General features: G+C 35.6%; 1 protein-coding gene and 1 long non-coding RNA gene across 6 annotated transcripts in view; one reads left to right on the top strand and one right to left on the bottom strand.

The window, feature by feature from the left end:
* KCNT2 (potassium sodium-activated channel subfamily T member 2) overlaps window positions 1-23,001 on the bottom strand; it is a 146,613-nt gene that overhangs the window by 98,693 nt on the left and 24,919 nt on the right. For all 4 annotated transcript variants that reach the window (XR_010072268.1, XM_063344061.1, XM_063344058.1 and 1 more), the window contains 5 exons: window positions 13,851-13,930; window positions 5,933-6,032; window positions 2,944-3,000; window positions 2,043-2,091; window positions 47-106 (listed from right to left, as the gene is read on the bottom strand). Coding sequence is in view for 3 of the 4 variants with exons in the window: in XM_063344058.1 (XP_063200128.1) it covers window positions 47-106; window positions 2,043-2,091; window positions 2,944-3,000; window positions 5,933-6,032; window positions 13,851-13,930 (346 nt within the window). In the remaining variant the exon portion in view is untranslated. The remainder of the gene's footprint in view (window positions 1-46; window positions 107-2,042; window positions 2,092-2,943; window positions 3,001-5,932; window positions 6,033-13,850; window positions 13,931-23,001) is intronic.
* The window catches only part of LOC134519634 (uncharacterized), a 115,967-nt gene that overhangs the window by 82,130 nt on the left and 10,836 nt on the right, over window positions 1-23,001 (top strand). For both annotated transcript variants that reach the window (XR_010072270.1, XR_010072269.1), the window contains exon 6: window positions 16,464-16,591. This is a non-coding gene — a long non-coding RNA (uncharacterized LOC134519634). The remainder of the gene's footprint in view (window positions 1-16,463; window positions 16,592-23,001) is intronic.

The raw sequence follows: 23,001 nt of genomic DNA, 5'->3' as shown, positions 1-23,001 counted from the left end.
GCATTTTTGTGACGAATTATGCCTGAAAGTAACTAAAAGTACTTACCTTGTAGCTTAGATAACTCAGCAGCAGAGTTTCAAGGAGACTTATTAAAGCCACAGAAACCTTAAGTGAAGTGATAAAATATGTGTATTAATACTGGCTTCTAAAGAATATACGACATTAAGCATCACAATGAAAAGTAAAAGATAATAAAAATAGCTTTTCCATGCATCCTCTGAAACCATCTCAGCTAACAGCATTTAGCATGACGCCTAAATATTGTTATTTTTATGACTAAAGCGCAGGCTGTGCCTTGAGTCTTATTGCTCTTTTCCAAGTATAACACTCCAGAGAGCCTGCAGGGTGGCCTTTCCATGGTTTTTAGAGAGCTCCATACACAGTCTGCCAGAGTGTTTCTCAAGTTTCAGCTGTCTGTTCCTAAAAGTACTGAGATCTTTTCCCAAGACAGAGAAAGAGAGAGAAAGAGGAAGCTGTAAACAATGGAAGTTAGTCAACTCTCTACTTTTTGAAAAGATGTTATGAATGTTTGGAAAAAACAACACTTTTTTACTGTGTATAATTCAGAAAGTTGAAAACAGCAAAAAACAATACAGATGAATCGTTATTGGTTTTAATATTTAAATGCAACTGAGCTCAACTTATCAGCATTTACTTAGATTATATGTACTTAGTGTATGTATGATGTAATTTAAAAATATTTAAATATTCAAATATCATAATAGTAAAAAATGTACTCAGAACTTTATACATATTAAATATGTATAAATTTATTTAAAGCTTTGCATAGCAAATATTTATATTTTAATGTATATTGTGGGAATATTCTGTCAAGAAGACGTACAAATTCATCTGGGGCCTAAAGTCAAACAAGCCTCAGGATTTCTAATTTTAAACTAATGTTCACTATTACTGAACATGCAGAAGAGTGCGCTATTTGAACTCACAATATCTTTATCTAGAATTAAAGAAGATGCTATGAATTGGAAAATTATTAAAATACGCAATCAAAATATGATAACAATTTCTCCAAATAAGTATTAATGTATTATATAAACTCTGGTTGAATCTCAAATAAAAATAAATATTTGTTTCCAACTATTCAATATATCCTACTGTAAATGCATGTGTATAAACACATACATACATATATGTAAAAATTCCTATCCTTATCAAATAAACTTATTAGAATATGACTGTAATCATATAAATAAATCTCTCAGTATTTTTTAATTAAATTGAATGCAATAATCGGAATGCCTAGGTCAAAATTTATTCAAACTGTGCATACTTTAAGCAAGGCATTGAAAGGTATTTTCATCAAGGGATTCCTCCCTTAGTAAAATTCTATATTACATAGAGGTACAAACCATCATAATGGCTTTGCACTAAGCATGGTGCAAGAATATAAAGGTATGACCATTCCGGAAGCTTAAGGAATTCTTAGTAGAAAAATGCATTTCTCAGGAAGAATTCCCAAAGCACTATCCACGAGTTTAAAAAGTGCTCCTAAAATAAGCAGGCTCCAGGACACTGAGGACTGAATCACAAACTTCAACAGATCTCCAAGACCCACAAAGCACTGATGTAGTGCATATTTTGTGACACACTCCTTTAAACATGTAGACTTGCGTATTATGAAGTAACTTTAGCTTTCTAGTGTATTTAACAAGAAAGTCCATGAAGCATGTAAAAAGCTACTCATAAGCAATTATGAAATTTAAACTCATCATTAGAGCAAACAGTGACTAATTGACTGACTTGCCAGAACTTGGTAATTCTAAGATAAAAGGCTAATTCTACAATGTTTTCTTATAAGCTTTAATACTTAAAAAATATATTGTAAAGACATATAAATTCAAATCAGCTAGCTCGGATCAGCTTATCTTTACTTATGTTTTTGTTGTACTTGCATCATCAAGCAGATTTCTTTGTTAATATCAACCTTTCCAAGTATCCTTTAACATTACTAAAATGCTATTGATCAATATTGACTACAGTTATTAAATGGAAATAGTTAAATTGTCCATTTACATATTACCTGTAATGCCCATAAAGGCAAGCTTCGATTCACCCAAATAATAGGAGACCTGTTCATTATAATAAGAAAATAAATATTAACTTAATTGGAAAATGGTTAGTGTTTTGAACAAAATCAAGAGAAAAAAAAATTGTACATCTGAATGGAAATTAGAGCAGCCTTACTTTTTAAAAAAATTCTCATTAATAAAAATTTAAAATCAGTAGTTATCTACTGAGTATTGGCGTTGCTTGTATTTCTAATCCAGAGCCATTCATTAAATTCCCCTGGGCATAATCCAACACCTAGTGACAACAAAATCTTTCATTACCTTCAGTGGCTGCTAGATCATCCCCCATGATTCCAGAAAGAATAAATCAATTTGAGCTTTGGATTCTAGAGATGCAGAGGAATAATTGTTTGTGGTAGGAAAAAGAAAGTTGACAATTCTTGTGTGTGAACGTTTTGCTATCTGTGTAACGATATAAATGGCATCTAACTCATAGGGGCTGTCGTATCTTGGAAAGATCTCATGTTTTAGTATTTACTAAACTCAATGATAATAGGCATTTGATGCAGTACTACTGGAATCCAGTATCCATCAGTCATTTACTGCTTGTCATAATTGCTTTTTAAATAAGGGCATATTTTTCTTCAGAAAGGTATAAGCATTGATAAAATTCAGATCTTTCAAGAGCATCCAACCCAGCAGTTCACTTACTTACACAATCAGAGAAACATTTAAAATATTAAAGGCAGTTTTGAATATACAGGAATATGGAAGTAATTGCATGAGAGTTATGGAAACATCAATATTATATGTTAAAATGTCACCAATCCAGATTGAAATGGATTTTTCTTCCCGTTTCCCTCCCCACCATTATATGGACTTTTGGTTTGCTTTTTAAAATTAGGAACTCACCAATCGATCGTTCCAGGTGTGTAGTTTTGACTGGAACAACTCTGGTTTAATTCCTTACTGATAGTTGTCATCCCATCCATGCGAAGTCCATTTTCATTAGCAAATGTATATGGGAGCATGATCATAAAAACATATGGGAGGAGAGGGATATTAATTACATTATTAAGTGTTCTATAAAATGCATGCAATAGTTTGAAACGCTAGGCAATGGATATAGACATTTTAAAAAGTAAAATAATTTTCAGAAATAGTTCCATATGTGCTCTGCATCTGTAGATAAATGACTGTGAAGCATTACAGGTTACATTTTTTCAAGATTTAATTTCAAACATGTTCCAATTTAAAAACTAAACAACTGAAATTATACTTTCAAAAGCTGAAATAAGTGCACAATAAATATTGAAGACCAAGAGATGCTACAAATCCAGTCACATAGATAGGCTGGGATAGAAAGAGCACATACACTTATACCTGCCATACTCTCAACAGGAAAGATTGTATGAAACCACACTTCATGTCCTCTTGTGCGGATGTGAGGAGGGCTGGAGATTCATGCAGCAGTAATTCAAGTAAGAAACTGGTGACATCTATGTAAAAAATATCTGCTATGGACATGTGATGTTATCTTGCCTTGAATTGCTGGCATAAATCCTCCCTTCAAACAGTCATGTAAGGATGCAGAAATGTATATTTGTGTAAATGATGAAAAGTGCCCTTGTTTATCCTTGGCAAGCAAGGTCAGTGCGAAAGAGAAGGATTTGCAGACCACAGATTAGTAATAGCTGTATTTTTACCGACTATGAGTGGGACAGGTGCTAAATGGTATCCATTAATAAGGTTGCTTTATGTCTCAAGTGCTTCCCTGTACACCTGCTGTGCCTGAAGGGGTAAATGAAAGATACGGACTTGCGCAGGCCTTTCTGAAAAACAGGACATAAATCTGCAGGGGAAATCTGTGATGAAAAGCCTTCCTCCCAGAATGTTACTTTAAAAACAACCAGGTGATAATGTTTTCTGTGGCCATGCTCTCAGCACACTGAGTAGTTTCTTTCATCAGGCTGTGACAGCGCCTAGAAAGGATTTTTTCCCTAACACTGCACTTGTAAGAATGCATTATGGCAGTAGTTTAGCTATCAAGCCCTCAGGATCTCTATGGGCAAAGCCATTGACATTAATGGGGTACCGTTTGGGCACAGGGCCCGTCTGTCTGGCAGAGCTTCTAAGACTGGGGCTTAGTGAGCACGCAGAAGTGACTTACCTGAAACTTCTCAGCCAGACAAATGTTATACAGAGATAGAACAAACTCTTTAATGTACAGCAACACAATATAAGGGAATAATATACATAGAAAAGACAAATACACACTCTGGCTGTTGAATTGTTAAACATTTAGTTGAATTGTTAAACAAACATGTCGGGAAAGGTCTGGGGAATTAAGCAGTCTGCAAGATGCAGAAAAATCTTTGCATATGAGTACAAAAGGATCGAAGTACACCTGTGGCAGAAGTACTGATGTTCTAATCCGTTCTGCATACCTAGACATAACCTTACAGTATAATACGCTCATTTGGGATCACAAGAGTTCTCATAACAAAACACTATCAGAAGCTTCTTCATGCCAGAAAGTATCACTAGCTGTAAAATTTCAAGTCCCTGAGTTGCTGTGCTACTATGCCTAAATTTCTAACGATGGATTTTCTCTTCTCCATCACTGTTAAAGGTTTTGCAAAATCTTTACACCTTTTTTCCTCCCGACACATTTCCTCTCCTTGAAGAGGATTCTAAGATACATATGGAGTAAAAAAATAAGTTTTTTGCAGTTCTTGCTTTTCCAAGGAGATATTTTTTTTTTTCTGGCCCTTTTTCAGATGTTCTAATTTCTTACAATAAATTTTGACCAAAAAAAAAATAATTCTTAAATGCATCTTCTCTACTTCCCATTCACACATCCTTCTCTCATGCACTGCTCAGTAAAGCCACTATTCTTTAACTCACTTTGCTTTGGATTTGATTCTTGTAAAATACCGTATTTCTCCTGTGCACTAGCTTTTTTATACTACCCTTATTAGATTTAACTGATTTTCAAATATTAAAACTAGAAGTCATACTTTGTCCTTTGCCTAACATTGTATGAAGAGTGCCAGTTGTATCACCTCAAGCTTACTATTTTCACCTGTGCTTTACTTCTTTCAGTACTTAGGACCAATAGAATCAAATCAAGTGAAAACAAGTAAGTTAATAAAATGTAGTGGTTATTAGCATCCGGAATTAAGAAGACTGAACAAATACAACTAAGTACAGGATTGAATAAATGATAAATGTAATTTCTTCTACAATTGGCGGTTGATTGTATAACACATATAGAATACCATACTGACAACTGTAGGTGTGTAAAATCACACAGTATGGCCATAGATCATTGTGAGTATAGAATGTAGTTTTGGTCTCACTCTCTTCGAAGTGTTAAGAGAAAGCAGAGGGCTACAAAATTATCATCAGTCATATGCATGAAAGCTCAGTTTCACATATTTGTCTGTTTGTTTCCAGGATGTGGGGTTCTAAGTAAAATTACTTAAGTAAAATTATGTAGGTAGAATTATTTAAGTAAAATCCTAAAATTATTGTTGCATAAACTGGCTACCAGATATTTGCAATTTTATTTTTATGAATACAGACATAAATAAGATACATAGAAATGTTCTGTAATAATACAAACAAAAGATATAAGTTTGCACAACTATATCTGATGCACAGTATCTGAGCAAATAGCCAGGATTATTTTAGCAGTAAAGTGAAAAAAGAATAATGTTATTTTGGTTCTTATATCCATTCACAATGTAAGACTAGCTTTATAATTCTTTAAGCACATCTGTAAGACATAAAACCAAATCCCTGTTGGCAGAATATCTAACATTTATTCATTAAGTTCATTTTTTGTAAGTTAAACAATGCTTTGAGAGCAGAAATAACAAAAAAAAACCACCATTACCATCCAAGTCCTTGTGTAGGATCATCCAGGAGCACACGAACTATGTATAAGAAACAGCTTAATAGCTTGAGAGAAAAATTGAATAATCGTATTCTCAGACCTATTTTGAAAAGAAAGGAAAAATATAAAAATAAATTCAGGTTCTTTACAGTTTCATCCACTTTTAAGGTAAAACTAAAAGGAACTAGAATAGCCATGCTGCAACAGAGCAAAGGTCGATCTAGCCAGTAACCTGTCCCTGATATGGGCAATTAGCATATCATACAGAAGAACATAAGAATAAGCCTCTCAGATACACATAAAATACACCTCTACAGCTTCTAGAAATCTCTGGGTTAAGACTCAGTCTGTTTTAATGTAAAGAACTACTCAGTCATTTGTTTGAAAGCTATTCTATGCCATTCGCCTGTAATGCCATTCGTTAGGCCTTTTTACAAGTCCACTTTCTTGAAAGGGGAACCAGAACTACATATGGTATTTGAGATGCAAGATACAGTGACACGAAGAAGACATCATTTCAACCATAGGCAGAGGATATACAATGGCGTGTATTTAAATATTAATATTTGAAAGTCTTCATGCAGTAGCTTCTCATACAGAATATATTCATACTATCCCAACTTATAAAATATTAAAATGTAGCTATTTAAGGTTGAAGTTGCATAATTATGCATCCAAGAACCAGGACATCTGAAAGTCATGCTGAATGCACAACAAAACCAAATCAATAACATATTCTACAGACCATGTGAATATTGAAATGTTCTAGCTGAAAGGATATATTAGAAAATATTGCAGTATTTGCCACAAACATAGGTTTACTGCACAGAGACAGGATTGGACACTTGCTTCTATCACATGGGCAATTTATTTCAATGCTGTCTACTACAGTGGAACTTAAATGTTTTTTATTCGGTTTTTGCAGTCATTGCAGGATTACAGTTTAAATTCTCAGTCTTGTTATTAAATTCAATAGTCCTAAAATTTTGCCAGTGTAAATATTTGTATCTAACTCTTGGTTTTAAGTTTCTATTCACTAATTAAGTGAAAACTGTCAGTTGACTAAGGTTAACTAAGGGGAGGTCATTTTAAGCATTAATTTTTTCAGTCTTGTGAACTGAAAGTCTGATTCTGCATGGCTGAGCCTCTCTGTCCAAAGCAGAATACCACTGACTGAGTCTTACACAGATGTGACTTCATTTGCACCCAGTCACAGTAAAGATTGTATCTTTTATTGTTGTGTTGCAAATACTTTAGCAGGTCTGCTGAACTCAATATAATCACTTCTGTGGTTTAAGAACTACAGCTTCATTATGCATACCCAAAGCCACATGTATATCTTCTCATTTAAGGAATCATAATTATCTTATGGTAATATTACATACTTTTTGACTTTACTCAGTCCTAAGTTCAAAATGAACACCTTACAGACAAAACTGATAAATTGCCTTTTATATCTATTAGTTCCTCTCCCATTAAAATGCAATCTACAGCAAACACAGAAAAACGGAAAATAGATTCTTAAATATTCTACCACACAATTGCTGAAAGAAGTCTTCAGGTTTATTACATAACACTGCTTACTACTTTTAACTGTGAAGTTGCAATTATCACATGAGAACTGGATGGAATTTTACAGCATCTTGTCCTCTGTAAACTAGGGGTTAAAATGCTGTGGTCCCCACCATGAGAAGCCCCACAGCTGTTATTGGCAATTAGGTTTGTAAACATTAACCTAGTGATTCTGTTGTCCTATCAAGAGTAATTAGCCACAGATTATTTATTCCCCAACATGAACTGCATCCAGTTCTGGAGCCCCGACTACAAGAGAGATATGGACGTGCTGGAACGTGTCCAGAGAAGGGCCACTAGGATGATCAGAGGGCTGGAGCACCTCTCCTACGAAGACAGACTGAGAGAGTTGGGGTTGTTCAGCCTGGAGAAGAAAAGGCTCTAAGGAGACCTTATAGTGGCCTACCAATATCTTAAGGGGGCCTACAAGAAAGCTGGTGAGGGACTTTTTAGGATGTCGGTTTTAGGATGTAGGACTAGAGGGAATGGATTAAAAGTAGAGATGGGTCGATTCAGACTGGACGTTAGGAAGAAGATCTTCACCATGAAGGTGGTGAGACACTGGAACGGGTTGCCCAGAGAGGTGGTGGAAGCCCCATCCCTGGAAGTTTTTAAGGCCAGGCTGGATGGGGCTCTGAGTAACCTGATCTAGTGGGAGATGTCCCTGCCCGTGGCAGGGGGCTGGAACTAGATGATCTTTAAGGTCCCTTCCAACCCTGACAATTCTATGATTCTATGAGTGCAGTGGTTGAAGTACTAAATGGATTGAGAGGCTGGTAAGTAAGTGTGTTGTTATGCTCTTATTTGATTAGGAAGAACCCCAGTACTTTTCTTGGACAATGCTATGATTTAATTTTTTTTCCAGCTTTTTTGAGCTGTTGCTGAAGAAAACATGAATTGTTTGTCTGTACTAACCCTTTTGTGGAAGTCTGCTAGAGTATGAATGGTTGCCATAACAACTAGGCTATTACAAAAAGAGCAGATAATGTTAAAAAACAAAAAAAAAACCACAAACAAAAAAGCAACCAACAAGCAAAATACACCTAACTCCAAATAAACAAAAAAGCCCACCAGGATTTCTTTTCCTTACCAATTTTGTGTTGTCTAACTTCCTTAGATAAGTAAAAAAAATATATTGTTTATTTCTTATGTGTTTTAGCTCTGTATAAGTTAATCTTGGTGTGAAATGCTTCTTTTCTGCATTGATAATAGCCTGGTTTCTAATCATCATTTGAAATTATAGGTTGTTTTAAATGCTAAAAGAAAATGGTGCTTTTCTGATTAAAAGCTACATAAATACAAGGGACCCATGCTCCTGGCTGGTGCCTAAAACTCTTAACTCACAAACCTTAGTCCTGAAAGATCTAGAACTACCAAGCAAGTATTCAAATATTTAAGCTCCATAGATCTATTCTAGGCTGTGCCTAAAAGTGCTTCAGGCTTTGGATATCTCCACAGGAATGGCTGCTTCACACAGAATATAAGGCAGGGGTTTCACACCAGATGTAGGACTACCAAATAAGTATTTTCTCTGGTCAAAATCTGCTGCAGCATCGTAGTTGGGGATGTCACTTCTTCCACTATTATGGAGATATAGGATTTCATATATGGGAAGGAGGGGGCAGCCACTACAGAAGATATTTAAATAGGTTCTCATTTATTACTCTGTTACAGAGAAAGCATTTCATATTTCCATTTGCTGGCTGACTATCTTTGTCCTCTATTTTAGGTGCTGTCAGTGGATCAACATGGTCTGCTTGACTTACTTACTTTTTTCCATTCATAGCCAGATTGTTCAACTAGCAGGGGCATTTGCACAGAATATCTCTATGTTTTGACACTGGTCCTAAAACTTGTAATCAGCTACATGAATCGTACACTGTTACCCAGTTATGTATTGTTTAATGACACCGTAATTTCTCTATGTCCATGTAACCATGGTGTTACATCCTTGTCTTCTTTAAAAGAAGAAATTGATAAGAACAGTTCAAAATCTGTTTGTTTTGTGAAATAAATATAACTACATCAAATGTTAATGCTTCCATCTCAGTTAGAACAAGTATTTGCTACTTTTTGCAGGCATTTTTACGTACAGAGTGAAAAATCATACTTAACTAGTACTGACTGTGACTTTCATTTTTATTATAAATTCTTGATGCTTCCCTTACAAGCATTTTTGTAGATTAATCCTCTGATTTAGAGAGCTGATCTAAATCAAAGTGACAGAGATAGCAGCTGAAGATTTTATGATCACCTTTGATTGCTTCTTTCTTATAAGTCTCTAACATACTTTTATTTTTCAGCAAAATCGTCTCAGTAGCAGCTGGCTTTAGGAGTTGGATCAAAATATACTGTTAATAATTTATATCCTGGTAATGGTTACCTTTTATTCCCTCTCCACTGAATTGAAACTTCACTTATTTTTTCCCTTTGAGACTTATTTTAGGCTGTGATAATGCAGTGTGTGATCTTGGCAAGTGCAAGCAAGCCATACCAATATGTCATCTTCTCTCTCTCTCTTTTTTTTTTTTTTGGGTGGTTGGCTGACACCTTTGTAAAATGCTTTTCATGCATTGGTTGAAGTTGATTAGACATTTGCTTGCAGAAGGTTGGGTGGAAGCTAGGTTAACATTAGACACAGGTGAAGGCTTGTTTTATCAGTTTACAGAAATACTTCCAAAACCAGATTAACGAATGAAACAGTTGATTTTTCACGCAACTGGTCTGTATGTGATTTAGATCAGAATAGTATTCTGCAGAAAATTCATATAAATTCTAGAGTCTACTGCTCTGATTGACAAACCACTTGACATTACACTCTGATGTGTTAAATTCACTTGTGAAGTCTTAAGGATTAGCGAAAACTGTTTGGTGAACATGTGTAGTTTGATTTAGTTATACTATCTGAAAGATATTACTGACAATTATTTTCTCAGTGACAGCAATTACGTATTTAGTATTTGAAGGAAGGAGTTCAGTGTTCTCATTGAACACCGACTAAGATCTAAAGGGCAGTATCTTTTGTTTATCAACTCCCTGATACCTCTGGGCAACAGACTCCTCCAGTTTCCATGGAGGATTGAATGAGTACATTGGAATGAGTAGCAGTTACTAACGCAGCAGCAGGTTCTTGGAGATTGTATTTTAGAGCATTCAGCTTGTAAGTATTTGGAGAAGAACCAACATACGTATAAGCAGAAGGAATGTTTGACCAAACTCACTAATTCTTAAAGCTTTGATTTGGGGATATTTGATTTTTTTTCATTCAGCACAGTAATAATTTTGCTGTATTTCCTATTTGCTTCTCCTGAAAATTGCCTTGTTTAATGTCTAATTGTTGGTTAAGCTTCTTGCAACATGTAAACCAGTAGCAGTGCTTGGGTTAACCTGTGGGATTCTAGTGGGAAATGGCATGCGCATGCCATATGCTACTATAAGTACAGTAAGCATCCTCATTCTCCAACTTACTTTCTGTGAACTGGCTGCATAATTCAGCAACAGAAAAAAACATGCCTCATCTCTTAGAGTTTTCTTTGCATCCTCTCCTGAGGACCTGTCATGAAAAGAAGGTGCTCATAATGACAGTGTCTCTACTAGCTGTCTACAGAAAGAATTCATTACTGTGTTTTCATTTGGTAATCAAACCCACAGTATGCTACTACAAAACGTACCTCAGCTCTATACGGCATCACTGTAGGAAAATTCATCAGAATCTGGAGTTTTCCAGCGATCATCAGGCAAGCCAAGCAGAAAAATTCTTGTGCTACTTGTCTATAGTCATTGGAAATGAACCCATTTCTGATATGATGAATTAACAGTTGCTTTCCACTGTCTTGCTTATTTCAAATAAACTTCCACACCATTCCTCTCCTTTGGACCCATACATCACACTTACCCAATCACAACTTAATAGAGATGTCTTTACGACAATTCTCTTAATGTGCTTAGCCAGAAGGGTATGCACTTGGCAGAGGAATGGCCATGAATTCATACTAATTAATTAACTTCTGGTTTAATTTTTGTGCTGATGGTCATAAATGTATCTATATTAAGATGTACAGAGACTGCAGTTCTTCCATCAAAATATGTATCTGTAGACATGTATGTTTTAAATCTTGTTAAGTTCTGAGTAGGGAAAAAAACCCAAATCACTTATCTCAAGCATGAAGATACTATTTGGAACCTTCCTATCTTATCAGTGAAAAAAGATTTACAGTGAGCCAGGTCATAACTTTATAGATGTTCTTAGTAAGTAAACAAGAGTGCATCAAATCCCTGTTTCATGGACTAGATCAGGAACAAAAAGGAAGGCTATTTATTTCTTACAGCTTCCCAGACTGCCTTTCTAACCAGGAGTAATAGTCTTTTCCAGTTTAGGATGCTTTTTTTGTTTTATCTTTTACTCAATTTACACACTGTATCAACGACATCAGAAGCAAAAGGCTATAAAGATATAAAATACTTGGACATGTAAAGTCGCAGGGAGGAAAGTAGAAGAGAACTGAAACCATTTTAGAAATTGCAGTGCAATTAATTACATTTAAAATGTAAATCTAGTTAAACTCATTTATCTCTGACAAGAATTACAGAATAATTGAGGTTGGAAGGGACCTTTGGATCTCATTTTGTCCAACCTCCTGCTCAAGTAGGGCCATCTAGAGCTGGTTGCCCAGGACCACATCTAAATCGGTTTTTTTAATCTCTCTATGGAGGGAGACTCCACAACCTACACACAAAAATTCATTCTTTGCAACACAGTTAGATTTGTAAACATAAAATGGAGTATGAAATTGTTCTTCACACATCTGTCTTTGTTTTATGCATACTGAGTTTTTGTACACATTCTTTTCATATTGGCCAATATGCAATAAGACAGTCTAAAGTGCGCTAATACAGAATAAGAAACTTTTTTGTAATGAAGATTTTTATTTGAAATTAAAATTACCAACCAAATCTAGTTAAATGTATAATAATGTGAAAAAAATGTATATCCCATCTGAAGTTTAGAAGAAAAGACACTCTGAAGACTATCCACATCATTCACTAGCAGAGGCAGTTCTCTGCTTTCTACGCTATTTAGGCACTTGAATTAAGATGAGTTTTCCTCTGTGTGTAAGAGTAATAAATAGAGCTTTTCCCATGCATGAACCTCCAGCAGCTTTGTTAGAACTGATTATCCAGCTGGAAACCAGCAAATAATTCCAAGGCTCAAACTGAAAAGTACAGTCCCTTTTTTCTGTTCTTTTTTTTTTTTTTTTTTTGGTTTGGGGAATATTTTGCTTATCACACTTGGGAAGTTAATGAAGCTTAGACAATTAAAAGATCAAGTTCTGTGATTCTGTGATGTAAAACTAGTATTTATTTACTACTAGCTCTTACACATAGATATGGTATGTCTTATTTTTAAAAACTTCATCTAGTCTCACAAATTTTGTTTGTGATTTTAGATTGAGACACCGAAAAAGTGAAGTTCTTTCTTTTCTCCTTTCTGTCCTTTCCCAGACACAAAACTATGGAATCATGTATTAGAAAAGACAAAAGGTATTCTTTCTATTCTAAAAGCCTCATGTATAAAGCTATTGCAATTTTAGTTCTTTACGGGTGTAAGGAAAATGGAGGTAAATTCAATCCTGCTACACAGAGGAAAATTGAGGTCAGTTACTGCCCTTCTCAGCTATGAATTCCACTGGTGTCATCAAGATTTGATAATATACAATGGTTCATCCACTTGGACCAGCTGCATGGATGTACATAAAGATTAATATCTTAGTTCCTCCAGGATGGCCTATGAATTTAAGTGCATATGCCAGTGAAGATGATGTTAAATCAGAATAAAGACAAGGACTACATTTCTGAGGTACCACATTCAGGAGAAGGAGGTATGTTAGTTTTCTTTCCAAATTCCTTTTTTTAATTCATCTCAAGTTTGAAATTCATTTAGGAATACTTAGTAAAATTGAAGCTTCAAAAAGCTAGGTACTTCTGCAACTTTTTTCCTCCAGCATCTTAGAGGCTCTTTGCTTTCTTAGGCATGAGGTCACGACTGGTCCATAAGCATTGCAATGTCAGATCCATGCAAATTAGTCAGCTTGATCATAATATAGAAATAAAATCGCATCACTATCTATTTGGTCCTACAAAATATGTATGTTATTTTTAGATTTAAGCAATACTTTCTGAATTATTTTGGATATTATGTAAAATTGACTCCTCTATGGGGTAAAATTTTAGCTCAGAATAAAATTAATGATAACTTTAATGATAACTTTGCTGTTGCCTTCAATGGAATTGGATTCTATTCAAAGTATCAAAATTATGCTTAACAGAAATTAATCCAACTGCTTACTTGATCTTTGGTTTTTGATGAAGAAGAGCTTTAGTCTCTCTTTAAATGTGTTTTCATTCATATAGAATTCAACTTGCACCCTGAAATAAAAAGGAAGTATTAGAATTGAATATGAAAGATAAGAAGTTATTTTTTCAAAATAATTTATTTCCCTAATCATCTGTTCCTTATATATAACTGGAGGAACATATAGAGAGTGCTCAGCCAAAAGCTGACTTGGATTTGAATGACTAATGTTAAAAGATTAAAAAACCAAACAACAAAAAAACCCAGCAAACAAAAACCATTTCATTTTTCCCCTTTACATGCAGAATCATTTTCATACTACTTGGACACTCTATACTGCAAAATCAGAGGCATCTACATTTTTGCTATTTTCACTGGAAGGCTATTCTCATATCTGCATCTTTGCAAGGAAAATCTCCTTGGTGTTCAGGTTAAACTTTCCACCTCAGTTTAACTCCCTTCCTGTAAAACTGACATTTTAATGATTCTTCTTTTTTCTATCTTGCTCATATCTCTAATAAGCATTCATGTCTCAATTAAGTGTTCACTTGTTTATGTTCACCTTTCACCAAATGCTTATGCACCAAACAAACCCCCCCTGAACTTCACTTTTGTCATAATGAAATACTAAGACCTGAAAGAAAAACTATACTGCAATCATACAACATTGCACAGAAAGTAACTCCCCTTCCAGATTGTATTAAAGCAATAGCAACATCCTTTTTCCTCCCTTCCCCCCAGATTTGTCAGGATGTATTTCATGTTTCGGTCCCTCATTTCAGTTTGAAACTCATGCAAGAGTTCTATGGACTAGAAGAGAGAAGAAAACTGATGCAGGGTCTGGCAAGGGGAAAAGGAAGGTGTGTATTGGCTGTATAGAAAAACTTGGGCCATTACAGAGTTGTGGAGCTATGCTGCTTGCTGTAGGATGAGTGTAGCATTAATTCCACTTCCACTCAAGTCCCTGCTCTATCCAACTGGCTGGATCTCCCTCACCAATCCCAGTTCTTCTCCAGCCATGAATCACTTCACCCAGCACAATTTCTGTCCCTTCTTGACAAGTCAGTCCTCAGTTTGAAAACTGTTCTACTATCACCAAAGAATAAAGTGGTATCATAGAAGTGAGTTATTTCTTTACTTCTCACTTTCTCTGTATTTGTTGCAAAACTGCATATACCTTTTCTGTTCATAAAGATCAAAGTTGATCTTTATTTGAGCATTTCTTTTCAGCAGTCTGTCTTTCATCAAATGATTGCTCTTCAATTGCTTGTTCTTACAAGTACTGTCGTGTTTTTCTAGCAGGATCCTGACTTTAGTTTTTCCCTTCTTGCATGTGAAGCCTTTGCTGAAACAATTTTTGTATAATCTAATGTTATCTATAGTCTCTCTCTTCCCTTCAAATACTTGACTAATATCATATATTTCTGTACACTTACGGAATTGGAAGATTATTTAGTTATGAGCCCAGAATAGACGGCATCTCAAGTAATGTAATTTTTTCATCCTTGCTTACTTACTACCAGAATTTTAAGCATATCACTTTGTAGGACAGGGGCAGCACATCATAAAAAGAAGGCTCTCTGACTCACTTAGTGAGGTCAGTTAATTTTAGCTAGTCACTTAGCTTTGGTGTGGTTTATTGTAGTGTTCCTTGTAGAATGGAGAATTACACTGCTTTCTATTCAGAGGAAGCAAAAACAAACCTTATTTTTCAGAATCTATATTGGAGCTAAGCTCTGTAACATACAGAACTTTGAATTTATTTCTGTGCAATAACAGGTTTGACACAGCTGTAAAAGCAACCCCTACCCCAGACAAGCTTTTCCACCTTATCTGGCTCTACTCCTTCTGTGGTAAGATCTCTGAGCAGTTGGAAACAAAGAGGAAGAAGCCACCTGCCCTCTGCTTTTTAAACTAGAAGTAGCTGCAGCTGCGTATCTCAAAAGAGCTTGGGCCCAAAGGAATGTCCTAGAAACTGCCAACGAACTCGAGGAAAAGCCCATCAGATGAAGAGCAACTTGTTTCTAGGTTTTTATTGAGCTTAAATATAGACTAAGCTTTATACTGCAAGACTGCAGGAGTCATTGCCACTAACAGAAGAATTTGTATAGTTGTTAGCCTTAAAGCAAGTTAAGGAAGCATGTCCAGGAGTTGATTAGTAGGTGAGCAGGTCTCAGGGGGCCTGAGCTCTGCTTCAGTTCTTTTCCGCACATTTCTCAAGGTACTTAGTGTTATTAATGCAGTGACAGTTTTTAGTGGGAAACATTTACTATGATTTGGCAGCTGCCACATGCTAAGCGTATATACTTAATCTTCAAGGACATATTTCAGTAGGTAAACAAAGTGGCACAAGCTATTGAAGTAAGGGATGTTATTTAAAAGGAGCGTAACATCGGTGATCTTTTTCACACAGTTTAAACTAATCTCTCAGATTTTTCAGTAAGAAAATTACAGTAGTCACTTATCATGAAAGAACAACATGTTAACAGTAAGCCATGATTTAATGATAATGAGGAAAAAGGATGTGGGAGCTAATCACCCTCCTATCAGTACCATTATGAATTGCTCTGATAGCCTTCTAACAGCTGTCTACTTCTCTTTCCTTAGCAACCTGTGCTAGCAGCAGACTGGGATTCCACAGTGCAGTAGTTTCCATGGCAAAATGGATTACGAATGCTGCTAACACCACTTCTGTGGCTCCACTCCTCCTTCTCCTTCCCCTGACTTTTTAAAATGTGAGTAAAAACTACATCAGCCTTCTACATTTGCAGGAAATACATTATATATGCACCTATAATCAATGTACACTTTCATGATACTGTGGCTACCAGACAGAGAATATGTCACCTTGTTTCTTAAAGGTTACTATTTACTAAGGAAAGCTAAGAATGAATGGTTGAAGGAGACACTGGCAGGGATAAGGACACAAGCCTCCAGATACTGTTCCTTCCCAATACTCTGCTTTGGATTTTTAGGGAGAACGCTCATTCCACTTGAACCTTTGTTGTAATCTTTTCACGATTAAAATTTTACCTCAAGTATTTGCCCTTTTCTGTCTTTCCCACTGTGAAGTGTAACCTAGAAAAGGACTATTTCAGGAACATAAAACAAATAAATTCTGATCCTTGCTTGCAATATTAAGATCATTTAGTAGTAGAAGCAGTTAAGGGCTTTAACAAGCTTTTTCTGGACTGAATTTAGTACAAGTTAGTAGGGATGGTTCTAGAGAGTGAGTGAAATTCAGTGCCACGTGCTTCTGTAAAACTTGATTATTCTGTTGCAGGATAAATACTACTTGCAATTTGATTCCAAGCAAATGGTTTTGATGAAATGACACACATGCAGTATAGGGTGACAGTATATGTGTACACAGATCATTTGGCCTGTGGAATAAGTTTAGGTTTTTTCTATATTTCTATTGTAAGTAATTTAAAAGTGTAGTTTAAACAATTTGTGCTTCATGGTTTTATCAACCTGTAAAAGACAGTTGTAGTTCAGTTCACCCTGACCAAAAGAAATTCAAGCTGAAGGATTAAAACACTGTTCCTTGAGGGTGGTTACTGGGACAGAAATGTTTGATGAACATAAGGATTTTGTATATGCAGTCAGTTAATCACTTCTGACTATTTCTGTGTATGTGGTAGGCATTTAATATTCCATGAAAAGCTGCTTTTGGAAGTGAAAGAACAGGTCTTATTCTTTACCGACTCTTGCTTCAGCTTCATTGAAAATGAGTAAATACGTGGCTGGTATACCTGTGGCAAAACCGACTGAACTTTCGTCATTCTCTTGAAAACACAGTGTAGTTGGGGGGGGGGTTTAACCTTTTAAAGATTAAATACTGTTAATAGTGGTCTTCCCTAGTTTAAACTCAAAGAACAGTGATGTCAGTGGAATCTTTCAAACTGTAATCTAAGACTCATCTTGAAGTACCCAAAGTACAAGTATGCATTGCACTCTTCTAATTCAGTCAAGATGTAATTTGAGTAGTACATTTTAATGTAATACAAAGTACAACAGGAAAATACTAATTCATGCCAAGGACACTAATGCAAAGCACTTCTTCTCATGACTGTCAATCAATGGGACCAATCTGTCTGCACTCTGGTTGCTTAACTAATTTTATCTGCATTTTTCCATTGCTGTTTACAATGTCATTCTAACTCCATTTACTATAGTAACAGTATTACCTTGCACCCTCAAATCTACAAATTGTCTGTCTTCTGTGTCAGCAAATAGCACGTTTGGCAGAAATAATCCCTTCAAAAATGAAAGTATGAGTTGTATTTCTCACTACATGCATGCTAGGAGCTGTAAATGTTTATGGTTACTAATTCTTGACACTGGAATCAAGAAAACATGTTAACTGTACAAATTGAGCCACTCTGAAGAAAACTACATCAATTTCTTTAGATATATCTTTACAGGAATGAACATTTCATCTTTTTTCTACAAAAAGAGCCTTGTGATATAGACCCAATATGGTTTTTATTGGGATTTGCTAATCCAGTATATGTGAAACCCTGTTAGATTTCAAACTTCAAAGTTCATTTTGTAGGGTGTAGATAGGTGCTTAAAAATGAAGCATTTGAACTGCTAAAGTAAGCTGCTACTGTCAGAGCTTTTTTGGGGGGCGGGGGGAGGAAATGGGCATTTTTTTTCTTATCGCTTCTAATAAAAGATTAGTGTATTTTAATGATGACTGTCTTGGGTAGCAGCTCTATTCTTTTTGAAATTTTGCAAGTTTCTGAGATACTCAGAGCTATGATTTGTTTAGAGCTTCACAGAGAAATTGTCTTTTGACTTTCCAGGCCTGCTTGTTCCATCAGAATCAATATTTGTGCTGAAGGAAATAGCAGTAAGGCCTGTACTTTTCCATTACTGGTTCTTAACTTAGGGAAGGCTTCTATTTGTTTCTGGTAGGAAATCGGTCATTGGTTGCATAGGTCATGATGAACCCTGAACAGATAAAAGTTCTGAGTTTTTCATTTCCTCTTCATGCTGAATGACAGCACCCCAACGCAAATGGTAGTAACTGGGGGAGGCAAGGTGCTTGCTTCCTCCCACTTTATTGGAAAGACAGAAGAGGTGCTATTTCTTTTACAGCCTCCTAATTTGGTAATCCATTCTTTCAGTATGAGCATGACGTGAGGGAGTTGCGGAGATCAGGGTCTCAACATTTTTCTAGGTACTTTAGAACACAGTCTTTAAAAGCTACGTCCTTACTGAAGTCGTTGGCCATGCACTATGCTGATGAAATCTAATATTTGCACGTGGCTTTGCATTCTCTTAAAGATGGCTTCTAACAAGTGTAGAATAATTAAAACTGACAGGTGTAAGGTCTTTTTCTGATAGGCAATTTTATCTGTTTATTATGAATAAACCAAAGAATATTTTCAAGATCTCTGCAGAACTGTGTTTGTGTAATGCTGTCTTGTAGATTCTTTATAATATCTACCATTGTGAATGTATATGATAGAACACAGGTTCCACACCTTCTAATAATTAATTCCCTTATAGTATGCAGTATTACCTGTTATGTCCTTATTTTCTCAAACTAAATTCTCGCAGTACTGCTCTAGAACAACTTATGCAGTAAGATTGTCTGGTTCAAATTTGAACTATCATGTAACAAAGACATGTTTGGTCACCTTAATGCTTAGAGTGTAGGCTACAACATCTTTTGTTCTTTTCTTTCTACGGGTATATTTATTTAGAAGTTACCTTCTAAATCAGTGAATGTGAGTTAATCTATCTAGTGAGGTTTTTCCAGACATACCTACATTCGCTCGATTATGTAACTGGATGTTACCATACCTAATGGACTTATAAAGATCAGGTGTTATCAGTGTTACCATAAAAATTTTCTGTATTAATGAAGATAGAAACAGCATGAACCAAGCTCAGATCATTCAGAAGTTACAGAATAAAAAGGATCAAGGATGCATAAATGACCCTGTAGCTTAGAACTGTATGTGCTTAAACCCTTTATACTGTATCTTCCTGGTAAGTGTTGCTTGTTTCCATTGAAACAAATACAAAACAGCATCAGAAAATAGGCCAAACCGAATTTTTCAGGTCGCACTAAGTAAAAGTTTGCACCTGCAACCACAAGAAAATATTTTCTATTGAAAAGCAAACTTTTTCTTTACTTAATTTTTTAAATGCCAAAATGCTAAAAATTTCAGCCCTTAATTAAAACTTTCTTCCTTATAATTTAAAGAGTATATGTGTATCTATATTTTTATGTATATACATACAAATATGTTTTAAAATCTGACTGAGCGCCAGCCTCATGTTCCTTTTTACAATCAGCTGGCCTCAGTTACATAAAACTTTCTTCGTGAAACTTATACAAGCCCATGGCAGCAATTTAGTATTACAGCAATGGCAATATGAAATGACATTATTTTTGAAATATCTTTTTTCCACTCCTTTGAGGCAAAGATTTTTAAGGGAAGACTGATAGCAAGTGACTGGGACTCAGTAGTGGGTAGTACGCATGCTCTTCAATCAAATAATAATATTTTTTTTAAATCCCCCATTCACAATCAGTCCTGCAATTTCAAAAAAGGAAATTATCATCTCAGTCCTGCACCCATGAAAACCAGTGACAAATTCACCATTCTAGTAATGGTGCGGTAATAAAAAATGAATTTGCAATCTGTATTCTTTGTCATTAGAACTTTTTCTTTTTAAAAAACAGAAAATACTATGATGCCTTACTAAGGGGAAAATAAATCTCAGAGCAATCTCCCTCTCCATTTTAGTGGCCCTGCAAATACCACACACTTGACTTTTTACTGCAAATACACTTTCTGTTGCAAATCTATTGCCCAAGGTTAGAAAGTTAATATATCAAATGTGAATGACGCATCAAGAAATAGTGCACTTCTAAGCTAAACTTTGCCAAAAAAAACTTACATACAGAAGATACTTGACAAGTTTGGTAAAACTTCTCTTTTTTTCTTTCTTTCCCCTAAAGCATGCAAGGAAAGCATACATATTTTAAGGTGAATTTACTGCATGTCAAAATAGCTCTTTTTAACCTCTGGGCAAAAATACTTCCCGTGTAGGATATATACAGCACAGAGCTACTGCAACGAAAATCCATTATGCAAGGCTTTTTTACTGCATAAGTCTGAATATCAGAGAACTCTGAGCAATGGGGTATGCTTCATGAGTTTGATTCCAGACTCTGTTCAGTTGTATGTAGTTGTGCTATACCTGAATAGCAGGAATCTTCATTGGTTTGGGGTTTGTTTTTTTTTTCATACTGTTGGCAACTGCTTGTCAAAAAGAGACTTGAAACAAACTTGCAGCCTGGATTTGACTCTGTATTAGAGTGTTAGGATCAAAAGGTAACCTATTACAAGCTACCATATGTTTTTCTTTTTTTCCTGCTCAATTTTATTCTCTGTTCACCAGAATAATTTCTCTATTGCTTTTCTGAAATTATTTTTCTGTACCAACTTTTCTCTTTGCCATTCAACATTTAATTTTCGTTTCAAGGGAAAGGTTGCTTTGCTATGAAAGGCAACAGGACAGCTGGTGATTCATGAGTAATTAAACTGCCTTAGGAAGAGGACTATTCATGTGCCTAATATGCCCTGTTCCTCTATCACAACTACATGGCCCTATCACCTGTTGAAGTTCTAAAACAAAAGTTAGGTAACAGATCCTTCTCCTAGAACTACAGTGCTTTGTTCATTGAATCTATCCTTTCTGTGACAGGCAATGCATACACAGGGTCAAGCAGCTTGCCTGGGTACCCTGCATACGTAGCATGAATGAATTAGAAATTACTGTTCTCAGAATAACAACATGCCTCAAATCGTTGATTTAAAATTTAAATATTTTCTGCTACAGTATTTTAATGCTAAAGATTGCAGAGCTTCTATTTGAAGCTATTTATTAATCCTTACAAAACTTCTGCATGTTGTAACATTGCCAATTAATGTTTACCTCAGTAAGACTTGTTCTCGCTCCAAAAACTCCTTAGTTATTTCCCCTTAGTTATATTCACCCTTTAGTGTGTCTACACTAAAGACAATCTGCAGCATCAGGGGTAGTTTTAGGAGTTTTTTGTAGCTCTCCATCTATTTACCTTCTTGCCCCCGTCCTCTTTCTTTTGGTCCTCTGAGACCTCTTTCCATGCTCAGCTCGCAATTTACTCTCCACAGTCCTCTCATTCTATCTCCTCCTCCTTTTTATTCTCACATCCAAATTTTAAGAATATTTTCAATCCCTTCTTCAACAGTTCCTCTTCTCTAGTTCCTTGGAGAATTCACCCTGTCTTGTCTTCCTCTCTGTACTACAGAATTTCACTATTTTACCCGAAAACATTGAGGAAACAGCACGCTGACCCACCTGTGGTTTCCTTTCTTTGCTCTAATTCCCTACATGGGCCTTTGTTTTCAACATGTCTTTCTTGTTTACACTCTCATCATTTGGAACGGTAACTTCAGGACTGTTTTTTTTCCTTTTCCTTTCCTTAGCAACTAGTCATTTTCTCTTCTCCTTTGGAAACTTCTCTACCTTCTGGTCAAAGTCTCATTCTCTTATTTTTGCTTCTACTTTTTCTTTTGCGGGAAGAACACGTTCTCTCCCATAGCACCACCACCTCTAACTCTAACCACGGTCAAAACAGAACGTATAGACTTCTCTCTAGGCTTCCTTTCATGTCACTGTTAACAATTTCATGGTTCTTTGTCACCAAGTGTCATTAATTTAGTGTTACCTCTGGCAACCTGTCCTTTTTCATTATCCATCTCCTCCTGTCACTTTATCTTTTAGTTTAACAGTAAATCTAAAGATGATTCCTTTCCTTCTGGATTCCTAGTGTTCAAAATCTTTGCCTGTGCAAGGGGTACCTCTGGACTTTGCTACTCTCAAAAGTTATTATTTCATGACCTTGAGAAATCTTAGTCTTTTGAGACTTTTAGTTTTCCTCTCCTCTTGAATTATTTCATCAATTTTAAGCCTACTTACAGTACTGCACATCAGGATATTCCACAAATATCAAGGCTTTAATAAATAAACTGCAGCAATGCATAAATGCCATGTGGGCCCCCTTACTGTTGGTGCTATATGGTCCTTAAAGGACACTTCTCTTTTGGCCCCATCAGAAACTTACCGGTGACCA

Source organism: Chroicocephalus ridibundus, chromosome 8 (genome assembly GCF_963924245.1).
Source record: "Chroicocephalus ridibundus chromosome 8, bChrRid1.1, whole genome shotgun sequence".
Taxonomy (NCBI): domain Eukaryota; kingdom Metazoa; phylum Chordata; class Aves; order Charadriiformes; family Laridae; genus Chroicocephalus; species Chroicocephalus ridibundus.
This window is presented reverse-complemented; position numbering and strand designations above follow the sequence as displayed.